The sequence below is a fragment of the Podarcis pityusensis genome, assembly GCF_964106645.2.
Source record: "Podarcis pityusensis genome assembly, chromosome: 2".
In the NCBI taxonomy this organism is placed as follows: Eukaryota; Metazoa; Chordata; class Lepidosauria; order Squamata; family Lacertidae; genus Podarcis; species Podarcis pityusensis.
Genome location: NC_138029.1, coordinates 59203520 through 59217088, shown reverse-complemented (window position 1 = coordinate 59217088; position 13569 = coordinate 59203520). Strand labels below are relative to the sequence as shown.

Here is a 13569-nt window from a genome sequence, read left to right as displayed (position 1 = left end):
AGTCCAGGATTTTCTATGCTGATTGGCAGTGGCCCTCAAAGGTTTCAGGTACTGGTCTCTCCCAACCCTAGGTGGAGACACCTGGGATTTATGGCCCTTCCCAGTCAAGTGTCAAAATTCACCATTTATGGGTAAGTTGTTAAAAGTGAATAACCCTTGTTAGCTCAGTCGGTAGAGCATGAGACTCCTAATCTCGGGGTTGTGGACCTGAGCCCCACATTGGGCAAAAGATTCCTGCATTGCAGGGGGTTGGACTAGATGACTTTCATGGTCCCTTCCAACTCTATAATTCCATGATTCACCTTAAAAAAATCAATACATGGATAAAGCATGAATTTTAAGCTAGGATGTTTTATTTTAGGCTCTGAAACGCATTCATTTTCCATTCATTTTGTGATGATGCCGCTAATGGAAGGTTGTTTTTTAGCCTTTCAGGCTACATTTTCTTATGATTGAGGGAAAAGCACACTCAAAACTGACTTTGTTCTGCAGGCCTTCAGAGCAATACATGATTAGTAATTTTAAATGTTTCTGAAAAGGAGATAGGCACTGTGGAGGAGGGGGTAATTGACTCATTGAGAAAGGAATAACTTTTAGAACTCAACAGATGTTTTATCACTTTTCATCTTTGCAATTTCTGCTTGAAGATTTGTGTTCAGCTCTGAAGCTTTCCCTTTCTCATTTCTTTTTTCGCGGTCAGCCTAGTTGGCTCAGTAAAACTCAGTTCAGTTGACTCCTGTTCTCTATTCATTATTCAAACGGGCTTAAATTAAAAATGGCATTTTAGAAACATAACTATAATTGCATTATAATCATAGTAATGTGTTAGGAAACATCTGAGGGCTGACTTGTTGTTCAGCTAAGGAGAATGTCTGCCTGGATCAAAACACAAACATTCATAATGTAGATATACATACCCAAGTGACTTTGACTCCCATTATTCCTGACCATTGGCCACGCTGAATTGGAATTGATGGGAACTGAAGCCAAGCAGCATCCAGAAAGCTGCAGGTTCGCTATTCCTGATCTAGTTCAATAGTCTACTCTGGCAGTGGCTCCCCAAGCTATCAAACAGAGGTTTTCCACATCTCTTGCTATTGGATGCTTTTATCTGGAATTGTCAGGGAATAATCCTAGAAGCTTAGCATGCCAAGCATGTGCTCTGTCACTGACCTATGATCCCTTCCCAAATGTTGTGGAGATCTTAGATGGAGCCTCCTAGGCTTGTTGTACTGCATTCTTCTCTTAGATTTAGCAGATAAACTTGAGCTAGAATGATACCCTGTCTTAAAGGTGTCATCCTCTTTCCATCTTTTCTAGAGTAACCTGATCCTGAATACTTGCATGGCTGTATTTACATATGTAGAATGTTTTGAGACTATGTAATGATAGGGAAATTGTTGTGTTCCATCCTAAATAAGCATTTAGCAAAACTTAATCATCAGACATTCTATTATGATGAGACACTTGTGGAAATTAGTACTTACTCATCAAATACTTTTATCTTTTCCAGGACTGTACAAAAAAACTGGTAAACTAGTATTCCTTGGTTTGGATAATGCTGGGAAAACGACTCTCCTACATATGCTTAAAGATGGCAGACTGGGTCAACATGTCCCCACACTACATGCAAGTAAGTCAAGATATCCTTTCTCTCATACAGTGGTACCTCTGGTTACGAACTTAATTCGTTCCGGAGGTCCGTTCTTAACCTGAAACTGTTCTTAACCTGAGGTAACACTTTAGCTAATGGGGCCTCCCACTGCCGCTGTGCCACTGCCTCGCAATTTCTGTTCTCATCTTGAGGTAAAGTTCTTAACCCGAGGTACTACTTCCGGGTTAGCGGAGTCTGTAACTCGGAATGTTTGTAACCCAAGGTGTTTGTAACCCGAGGTACCACTGTAATATGCCCAGTGCTGCTTCAAATCTCAGGACTTTAGTAGACTATTGAACTAGATCAGGAATGGGGAACCAGAATAAACTCTTCAGTTCAGTGTGAGTTAGACTGCAACCTTATGCATGCTTGCAGGTGATTAGTAGCATTTACTTCCGAGGAAGCATGTATAGGGTCAGTTTCATCACCTTGTTCTAGACAGTGGTACCGCTAGTAACGAACTTAATTTGTTCCGAAGGTCCGTCGGCACACAATTTCCGTTCTCATCCTGGGGGAAAGTTCTCAACTGGAGGTAACTCTTCCAGGTTAGCAGAGTTTGTAACCTGAAGCGTTTGTAACTCGAGGTACCACTGTAATGCAATATGGTTTATCAGTATGATTATTACCTTTACTAGAGAATAGTTTGCTGTAAGATAGGGTTTTGAAAAATAGTATTTTCTGTTTCTGCAGCTGCAGAAGAGCTGACAATTGCTGGTATGACTTTCACTACTTTTGATCTAGGCGGACATACCCAAGGTAAGTGATGCTAACATGCAGAAGGCTTCTTTTAACATGTTAAGCTTCCTTGGTTGCACATCAAAAGTTACTGCATTGCAAGAGGGCTGTGTATTTTCAATTCTGAAAACATTCCTGATTTTATTAAATTTTTACTGTAGTCTACTTGTTCTGTTATATACACATGCAAGGTGTGTGGGATGTTGGACTTTTTCATCAACACAGAGTGTGCACAGCTACTGAAGCATAGAAATAAAAGGCTGTCCGCAATATCTTTGCTTAGTTTTAATTTTGAAAATGTAACAGCCAAAGGCTGCAAGCCATTACCACTCCTCACCAGCAGCATACAAAACATATGATCAACTTAAATACAGTTTTCAAATAATCAGTTACGGTATCCTGTCACATCCCTTCCTGCATTTGGTGCAGAAAGTAACTCCCCTTCTAATTAGGCAAAAAGTCGAGCGATCACAGGTGTGCAGCTAAGTAGGTCAAACTGCAAACATACACCTGTGAGCTTCAATTAACCAACCCCATTCACTGACCACTTTAAGATAAAGAAAAACCAACACACTGACTTGAGTGTGAGCTACAGGATGCTTCAACTGCAATATTTGTACTTAATAGAATGGAAGCAATGCATTACACTTATGGTGATAGAATTTTCTAACAGGTCCAGGATTATTGCAGCATTTAATTTTCAATGCAATGCTAAAATAAAAGTCAATGTGTGCCTTTAATTAGTCTCTGATTCTTTGGAGAGCTTAAAGTTATGAAACACCTCTGTTTTCATTATACACAATAAAAATAGGTTAAGGCAGTAATTTGATCAAGTTGATTTAAGTTAATAGTTGTATCCAATGCAACTCATTGTGTTCCTGGAACAACTTCGACTCATGCAATGGAATTCCCCCTTCCTCTCCTACCCCTGTGACCCCAAAATCTGTTCCAATGGGATTGGGGAACCCCCAGAGCAGATTTGGTAGGCTCTTAAGATTTGGAAGAAAGGAGAGAAAGAGGAAGTTCCACAATAGCAATGACTACATTGGATACAACCCCCCCACCCTTACAGTGAACTGATCCTCAAATATTACTTGGTTTTGTGTTTAAATACTTCAGTGTGGATACTGGGTATCCGGTGGATCAAAGAGGGCATTTTCTAGAATTTATTAGAGGCTGAAACAGAAAATATGTTATTGTCTTGGGGGTAGTTTAATTTTTTTAGGAGATAAATCTTCTTCTTTGGCGATCACTCATAGCCAAGTAAGATTGTCTTCCATAAACACGTGTTTAGGAGATAAATATTTCTAATGGTGATACGGCCATTTTGTTGTGTTTTTTAAGTTCTACCACGAAGTTTAGCATTCTTTTTTAAAACCTGCAAGCCATGTACTGTAGCACATGTTTAGAAGTGGATTTATGGCTATTAAGGCTGTTTCTTGCAGTAAAATTAATATGGTTTTTCAGTTTTAAACCCAGTACTTCACACTGTAGAACAAAAGAGAGTGGGCTTTAAAAAAGCTTTTAAATATATCTCATAATGCCCTTTTTAAAGTTTCTGCTCCTTAATGAGGTGTTACTATGAATAGAGTTAGAAGAATAACAGATAATTTCCTCTTGCAGCTCCTTTATAACTCTCTTTTGTTAGCTCGCAGAGTGTGGAAAAACTATCTGCCTGCCATCAATGGGATTGTCTTTCTGGTGGATTGTGCAGATCGTGACAGACTGGCTGAATCAAAGCAAGAAATTGATGTGAGTTAGTAATGTACTTGGTATTTGTAAAATACTAGTGAAGTGTGTGACATTTTGATGGATGGGGAAAAGAGGGAGAGTCTGTGTTTCGCAGGGACGAGGGTGGGCATTGCATCTGTATGGCTACAGCATCATATATGACTCTACAACTCAATAAAATAAAGATAAAAAAGAGAACTTTTTGGGGAAAGGTTATCTTGCTGGAGACTGGTGCATAAGAGCAAATGGGACATTGCCCCACCAGTGTTGGTCTTCCTATTTAAAACCACCCCAGGGGTGGTACTACCTGTCAGCTTCATTCTCCGTAGTCCATAGCAGGGGTAGGCAACCTAAGGCCCAGGGGCCAGATGCAGCCCAATCGCCTTCTCAATCCGGCCTGTGGATGGTCCAGGAATCAGCGTGGTTTTTACATGAGTAGAATATGTCCTTTTATTTAAAATGCATCTCTGGGTTATTTGTGGGGCATAGGAATTCGTTCATTTTTTCCCCCTTCAAAATATAGTCCAGCCCACAAGATGGTCTGAGGGACGGTGGACCGGCCCCCGGCTGAAAAAGGTTGCTGACCCCTGGTCTATAGGTTGTCCTTGTAGAACTCTGAAAACAGGATGAAGGGAACAAAACTAGAATTAGTTGGCTCTGGCTCCACCTACTGTTAGTCTCCCTGCCTTCTGCCCCACCAGTCTCATTAGGCATAAGCCATCACTGGATTATCAGATTGCATTTGATTTTCACAGCTTTCTATCATATTTGGTATTTCTACTGGTTTTTTTTGTGTGTTTTTAAAAATTTATTTAATTGCTTTTTCAATACAAACAACAACCGCAAAAGACACATACAACAAAAACCATAATAACACTAATAACACAATTTGACAATTCAGATTTGAATACTGATATACCTATGACTACACCTTTTTAACAATATTTCCCCACCTTTCCTCCCCCTACTTCCCACCACTGTCCACCTTATCGCTTAAATATTCCTTCCAGATTTCTTCATATTTATCCATTCTTAATTTACATCGACATGCAATTCGTTTGTATGTAGCTAGTCTGTCCATATTATCAATCCATGTGCTCAGTGGAATCTTTCTACAGGTTTTATACATTTGTTAAATATGCAGTTCTGTAAAGCTTTATTTTCCTTCCCTGGTTAATTAATGAATCTTTGTTTAGTTTAATGAAGGGAAGCCATGTTATGGTTGATTAATATGTGACCATTCTCTCTATTTTTGAATATATTTTGGCCTTGATGTAAGAGTGAGAGAGATCCTTCAATGGAATATTTTTAAAGGTGTCAAAATTTTCTCCGTCTTTTCTCCATTGAGTCTCTGAAGCTTCACTTCATGTATGTTGTCTGTGAATGTATAAAACCTAACACATGTGTCTTTCCTCTATACATAGGCACTTATGACAGATGAAACTATTGCTAACGTGCCTATCCTAATTCTTGGTAACAAGATTGACAGACCAGAAGCCATCAGCGAAGAAGGGCTACGAGAGATGTTCGGTTTGTATGGCCAGACAACAGGAAAGGTATTAATTGTCCTGTTCCCATTGCTTCAAAATACGTAATTTCAATGTGCCTATCATTTTCTCCCCCCAGTGTTTCTGTGGTCTGCTTTACTGAAAGCTTGCATATACCGTATTTTTCCGTCTAAGATGCCCCCATGTATAAGACGCCCCCTATTTGGGGGGACTCAGATTTAAGAAAATGGGGGGAGATGGCCCAGAGTATGACACCCCCTAATTTTTGACATTATTTTTAGGGGAAAAACCTAGTCTTATACATGGAAAAGTATGGTAATTCTTTGTCGGTTCCATATTGTTCTCAAGATGCATTTTTAAAAGGATGCTTACAGGACTTCATAGATTCCTTTTTAAAATAAGCCACTAACAAGTAAGCCTTTACAGATTACTTGTTCACCATAAAGCCAAGCTGGCTTTGTTAAACTGTACTTTTAATATAATACAGAATTTTTAGAGCTAATTGTCTAATGGAAATCTGAATTGTTGCCTTGTGAAATGTTCTTGCTAATGCCTCTAGCAATAAACTGAAGGGTTCCAATTTTAAACAAAGTTTATTTTAAATATTTTAATTAAATATAATTATAACCCGGGTTGTGTCATTTACAGTAGGCAACTTTGAATACCAGAAGCAGATTTCTCTATTATTTCTTGTGCTTCTGAAAATTTTGCCACCCACTCATCTGAAACCTACTTTTCTATGCTGAGGAAATAAGCCCTCCCTGAACATGAACGACAATGGAGAGAAAGACATTGCCTTCTAGCGCTAGGGGAACCTATTCCCTCAGTGGTTGTGTCTTCATGGAATCATAGAATTGTAAAGTTGGAAGGGGTCCTGTTGGTCATCTAGTTCAACTCTTTGCACTTTATTCTGCTAGAGGCGAGAAATCCTGTTAGTATAGTGGAGAGGCCTCAATACTAGCACAGAACCAAAACATACAGCAATACTGCATAGGTAGCAGATCACCCTTCTAAGGTACTTGCAGGGTGGGTGCAACAGAGATGGAACCTGAGTTTTCCCAGAAAATGAGTTTTTATTGAGAAAGCAAAACAAAAGGCAGTTGTGTGTTAACCAGGCTTCCTCAACCTCAGCCCTCCAGATGTTTTTGGCCTACAACTCCCATGATCCCTAGCTAGCAGGACCAGTGGTCAGGGATGACTGGAATTGTAGTCTCAAAACATCTGGAGGGCCGAGGTTGAGGAAGCCTGGTGTTAACTGTTGAAGACAGTCCCAAAGAAGAGAGGGGTAGAGGTGAAAAGAACTATAAGGCTGAATTGTTTTCAATTATAGCTCCCCTACCCAACTTCTAGGTTGGATTACTGTAGCAATCTTTAACAGGGCTTGGAGAACTGGCCAGAAGAGGGTTGCGGTCACCATATTGGTCTCAACTGATAGGAAGTCATTCAGTTTAGCTACTTGAGGCTCAAAAGGTACAGAGAAATGGGAAAGATTGAGTTTCAATTTATTGACCCACCTTCTTCTTTTTATGTCATTTTCAGGGGAATGTTTCAGTGAAAGAATTGAACACCCGACCCTTAGAAGTCTTCATGTGCAGTGTGTTAAAGAGGCAAGGCTATGGTGAAGGATTTCGTTGGATGGCACAATACATTGATTAATGCCAAAATCACATTAGTACATACTATCCCAAGCCTGTTCATTATTTGATCTCTCAGTGTACATAACTTGAACTCAATAGACTTTGGTTACAATAGCGTATTTTTTTTATTATTGTATCAATTGTGTTAAATTTTAAGTGTAAAGACTGAAAACAGATTTTAAGCAAGTTTGTCACTTTGGATCTTGTAACATTAGTCTCTAGTCCTATAAAACAACTTTCTTTTGGGATTCATAGCTTGTCTCTTGTCTGCAGTCCTTTTTTGTGTGCCAGTGACTTTCTAACTCAGTATGTTGTTGTTTTTAAATGCACTTTTTAACAGCTCAACTCTGCAGACTTGTTGGTCATATATAATGCTCATCATGTTAAATTTTTATGTACTTTTTTCAAAACTGGTTTTATAAATGTAGAGTGTATAACCACCTCTCAAAGAATAGTAATGAATCAGCTTACGGATAATTGCATGATGCCTTACAGTTTTCAATAATATACTTTCTTATGCAACGTCATGCAATAAAACTAAATCCCGTTTCTTGACATCTTTAATGGGAAATACTTCATTTTAATGTGTCTTAACCTAGTAAGGATGTCTCAAAATGTGAATATGTGGGGTAGCTTTTTGAAATGCAGTATAATTTCAGTGCACTGTAGATTTTTTAATTTATTTATCTGATTACTTTTTTGCTGGGAATTAATCCAATTAATTTTAACCATGTTTTCTGAATATCAGCATTCATTCCCAGTTATCCACGTTGTACAGCAAGAGGTACCATGATCTCACTGTATCATAGTACTAGTGAATGCCTGGATTTCGTGCAGGAATTTAAAGAACCACAGGAAGAAAGAAAGGCTTTGTGCCCTGCTGCATCCATAGGTTAAACAGTGTTTTGCACAAGCTTCTGGGATGTGGCAAAGGTGGATAATTTAGGATGGCAGTCTATTGGCCTAAGGAATAGGGCAGTGTACTCAGCACTTAAGATCTACAAGATTTTGTTTTTCTGAATTTTCTAAATTTTTCCTAAATTTTCTAGATTTTGTTCACTAGGTTGAGGCCTCTGAGTGTAGCTGTTATACCCCTTATCTTGAGCAGTTTTCATTCCTCTTGGAAGTGTTTGTGCATTCTGTTAGTTGCTATGCAGTGTTTGTTATCTCTTATCAGCCAGTACTCCCTAGGAAGGAGATTCCTAGTTGCCCATTTTGGCTATGATACAATGCTTTCTTTAATGAACTGTTCATGGGCTGATGAAATTGATAGCCGTCGTGCAGAGAAGAAGCTTTGCAGTTACCTCATTCATGAGTAGGTACTACATTGTGATTTTTGGAATAGTTTAAGATTCTTGGCAGAGGTGATTGATCTGGGGTACTACCTACAAAAGTAACCTGGCAGAGTAAGCATCTCCTTAATGTAAGAGTCATGTGAGGAGCAGGGACTTGGCTCCTTCCTGTCACAATAAACAATTATTGTGGCACCTGAACATAACCTATGTCATGTAATACATCGAATACTTATTTTTGAAGTGTGGTCAGAGATTGTTATAATGTTGAGACTTCAAGGATAGCTTTTCTATGTATCTATATCCGAGTATGGCTGCTGCTACTTGGTACCTGATTTTAACTCGGCTTACCACTGTACTATGCAAGTAAAACCATTTTAAATTGGTTTAACTGTGTGGCATTCCATAGAGAAAACAATGGACTGTAATTTTGAGAGGCTGCTAAGAATTTTAAGATTTCTCCAACTTCAGTACAAGGTTACAGTTTCTACAATCCCTTGGAAGGGAGGAACTGACAGTGTGGTTATACTTCCTATATTGCTCATTCTGCATATTTATTCTGTAGCCTTGTTCAGAGTGAGTGCTCCATTTTTTTCCATGGAAAGAAGAGTCTTTGTCTATTCAGATATTGAAGACATCTTTTCAATAAGTACAAAAAATTCTATCACTAAAATCAAGTGAGGGCCGATGTAGTGCTTTTGAAAACAGGTGCCTAAATATCAGATGTTGCAAAAGAACTTGAAATATGGCTTATTGCTGTTAACGTGTTTAATATTTTTCTTGATTTATCATTTTAAAATATAACACTTCCAGGTTTGTTGGTGAGAGGCAGAGTAATTATTTAATTTACTTTAATCACCATCTGAGTCCCAGTATTGTACCAATAAAGTTAATTTAGGGCTTTGAATACATTTATACAGATTATTGTTGATACTTTTTCTGGGTGTCTTGACTTTCATTGGAATCCTTTCAGTAGTCAAATATGAGATGTTGTTGGGCTCCAGCTTCCGTCAACTCCAACTAGTGTGGTGAATGGTCAGGGATGATAGGAGTTACAACCCATCAATACCTGGTGGGTCACAGGTTTCCCCATCACTGAATTATGGACTGAGCACACAATCCTATTAGCTGATAGACTGGGCAGACCTTCATATATGAGTGTAATTATCACATAATATTTCACACATGCATAAGGAAATACAACAGCTAAAGGTTTCCACCTTGTGACCTAAACATTTTTCTAGAGTTTTAAAATAGTGGTGTGACAACAAGAGCATTTTGGAGACTAGGCCTGTCATGTCACTAGTGAAGAAAGACACTATCCTGTCAAGATATATTGTTTAATGGTGCAGGAATGCCTTATTAGTCTCAGTCTGAGCTGTAACAGTAGGGCAGAGGTATGAATAGGCTAATGCTTTAAGAAGCATTATGTAAGGTTTTGTTTTGTTTTTTAGCACATGCCCCTATTATTCTTCACACCCTAGGGCCCCAATTTCAGGACTGCTCCACACAAGGCATTAAGAAATTAATTTCACACGTGGGGAACTTGCATGGATCCCCAACTGGCAGCAAAGCAGAGGCTTGATACATGGGGTATAACAAACATCTGATAAGCATCAGTAGATCCCTGTATTGGCAATTCATGTTCCAGCCCAGTGTTGTTGTTGTTTTTAATCTGATATGAAAACCCTTTTTCCCTTTGGGTTTTTACAGTCTTCTCTTGGAGTACCTTGCCAGTATTTATAGAATGAGAAATCAGACACTGGTTATGTTTGGATGTAACACTAAACTATGGTTTAGTTCAGGACGGTGAAACTGTGGCCCTCCAGCTATTGGCCTACAACTTGAATCATCACTGATCATTTGCCATGCTGGCTGGGGAGTCCAAAAATGTCTGGAGGACCACACGTTCTCTATCCCTGGTTTAGTGCTTTAAAAATGAGCCTAGACTCCTCCTGGGCTTGTGTGCTCTCTTCTCCTTCTCCAGTGTGATGGTGAGGAAAAAATTGAAAGCTTCTGTTTTAGATTAAGCACAGTTTAGGGTTCAAGCTTGTTTGTATTCATTAATGATAACCACTAGTTATGATAACCAACTCCCCCTCACAGGCACACCATAGAACAAGGGGAAGGACTAATTTAGTGTTTTGTCCAAACCAGCCACTCTCCTGTTAACAAAATGACTTTGTTAACAGGTTTAGGTAGAAACGCCAAAGAAAGAGACGAAGGAATTATTCTCCCGCTGCTTTGGTTTCTTCAGCATGGGGCAGTTTTAGTTTATTTAGCAAGTTAAGCATTTATTTCCAGAAAGCAGACAGTTCCTAAGGTTATTCAGCCATTATTTCTGTGTTTTGCGGGGGGAGTTGGCAGTGTTTCATACTTTGTTTTGCCACTCAGAGTTGGCTTGCTAACTCATTTAAAAGGATAGTAACTCTTAAGACTGTGCTGGAAGAAACTCACTAATAAAATGTTAATATGAATGAAGTGTGTCTAATTTAATTTTTCCTACAGTAGTTTCAGGTGCCCCATGCATGCCGCTGTCATTAGTGAGACTAAAACATACATATTTGTTGAGATGCCTGCTTTGCAGGGGGTTGGACGAGACAATCCTCGGAGTTCCTCCCAATTCTATGATTCCTTGTATTATAGTCACTAAATTGGGATTAACATTTGGCTGTACAATACTGATATATTTTAACTATAAGTGTTTCTTGGCATTATCAGTATTGACTTAATAAATGCTAGACAGAAAAGTGGGTGGATTGTGGTTAGATTTGTGGGGTTTTTTAAGATTTAGAATTGCTTCTCATTTGGGGCTTGTGTTTAGAAACCAAACACGTGTCACAAATTAAGCTGGAAATGTGTGTTTCAAATGCAGATTCCCCTTGAAAATGCAAGGAAATTGGGGTGAAGTGCTTTCCTGTTTAGCTCTTCTTTTTGTTTTGACGAGAAATGCTGGTTTTTACAACCAAGAGATTCACAATAAGTAGTCCTTGGCCACTTTTAATCTAGATTACTATCTATCTATCTATCTATCTATCTATCTATCTATCTATCATCTATCTATATTTACAAGAGAGGCAATGAAGTAGAGAAATTCTGGGATTAGTACCTTGGTTTCCTACATCTGATTCCAAGTTTCTATCCACAGTGCCTTTCCATTGGGCTATGAAGTAGAATTGCCATTATGATTTTCCAGTATTTAGAGACTTACGGTTTGATTAAACTGTATCTACTCTAAAAACCAAAAGAAACCCTTTATATTTTGCTTCAATGAAATTTGGATTATGTGCTCAGAATGTCAGGCAAATTATGTAAATATGCACACTTCATCCTAATTCTCTAGTCTTACAATTTCATCAGTGCTTTTTCCCCCTCAAGGGTACGCAGTACCGGCACCTTTCCCCCCCTAGAAAAGCATTGGTTAAAATTGTGGCACTTACTGTAAAAACTTCATGGTGAGTACCAGCACCTTTTTTTCTAGAAGAAAAACACTGAGTTTCATGGTTAAAGATGTGGAATTAATTGCTAAGGACTAAAATGATTGTGGGAATATAGGCTAAGAGGAAGGCCAGAAGGTCTAAGAGAAACTCTAGCTATAGCTTTTTCTATATATTAATGTTCTATCCACCAAATAAATGGATCTTTTGTATACCCTCCCTTATTGGTTCTGAATTATCTCCAGGCTCCATTCACAGGCGTGAAATGCAGAAAAAGCAATGGAGAAAGCAGCCTGTTGAGTTTCTGCATGTAAGGCAGAATGTCAGCAAAAGAAAGAAGCAATTTTATCCTTGGAGTGTTCTTTTTCAGCTGTTTGCGGAACAGTTTTTGTTGTGTGTGTTTGAACACTTCCTTTGGATGCAATGACTGTGGACAGACAATACTATAGTGGAGAGTTCCTGTGTTGTGCCTCTTTAAAAATTCAAGAGAGCTGTGCCTAGTGTTGTATTAATAACTCTTCGCACTCGATAGGTAGTCTTTCTGCTTAAGCTGGAGTTTGGAACTGTGACGTAGCAAACTTCCCGAGAGGTGTCTACCTCAGGAATCAAAGCTGCAGTTCAAAACCAGGACTCTATGGAATAAGCTTATGGCACTGAGTATTTGACTGTCATGGACACCAGCCTTCTTGTCTTACATACCCTTCTCTAACCTTATGCTCCTATTTCAGCACCTCCTCAAATGTGTCCTTAATAACTGACTGACGATACTCGAGTCTCTTTTCTGGAGCTTGGCGATTCAAATATTTTCCCATACTGGGAAACGCTAGTTAATAGCCTAATATCTGCAACATTGTACAGTAAGAGGAAGTGGTAGACTATATCTAGTCTACCACTAGATCTGGAAATGTAGTTGTAGCCTTTGATTTAGATTTAATCTACACTGGATGAAACCAATACCTTATGGCTGCACTGCCATTACATAAATTTCAAAAGCAGGAGAGGGTGTGTTATAACCACAGCAGAGATGAGCTTTGCCTGCTCCTCTTTATTCCAAGAAAATGAAACTAATCTTCCCCCATGTGACAGCATTATCAGATCTATTTATATGACTGTAAACATGAAATCCTGCATGGGTTTTTTTTTTTACTGAAGTCCTAACCTGACCTATTAGGAAGTCCTAATGTGAACTGTTAGGAAGGCTGCCCTACAAAATCAGTGGATAAAAAGAATTCACCAGGACAGTCTGATTGCACAGAATATAAATTTACTGCAACTATTATTTCCAGTGTATTCCTGGAGAAGAGATTAAAAGATTTGTATATCAGAGTTGGTTCCAGATACAGACTTGAGGTGTACTGCACAACTTCCAAGTACAAAGCTTAGCATTATGGTTCTGAGCTTTAATAAAAAGCGGTGCTTTATAGTGCTGCCTGTTACCTCATTTCTGATCCCTAATTGGGACAGTCATGTGATTTAAGCCAGTCTTTCAAATTTATATAACTGAACAGTGAATTATCTAACTTCTGTTGCTCTCTCTTGTATCGTTCAACTTGCAAATCAAGCTGATAATTTGAA

General features: G+C 38.7%; 1 protein-coding gene and 1 long non-coding RNA gene across 2 annotated transcripts in view; one reads left to right on the top strand and one right to left on the bottom strand.

Moving 5' to 3' along the window:
* Positions 1–11034, top strand: part of SAR1B (secretion associated Ras related GTPase 1B) — a 27879-nt gene extending 16845 nt beyond the window's left edge. The window contains exons 3-7 of the mRNA XM_080996362.1: positions 1514–1633; positions 2345–2410; positions 4038–4141; positions 5545–5676; positions 7168–11034. Of these exons, the coding sequence (XP_080852488.1) occupies positions 1514–1633; positions 2345–2410; positions 4038–4141; positions 5545–5676; positions 7168–7284 (539 nt within the window). The 3' untranslated portion in view covers positions 7285–11034. The remainder of the gene's footprint in view (positions 1–1513; positions 1634–2344; positions 2411–4037; positions 4142–5544; positions 5677–7167) is intronic.
* Positions 8853–13569, bottom strand: LOC308471980. Its single transcript, XR_013983220.1, has 2 exons — positions 12091–13569; positions 8853–11359 (listed from the first exon to the last, which is right to left on the bottom strand). It is a non-coding gene; the product is annotated as an uncharacterized lncRNA (long non-coding RNA).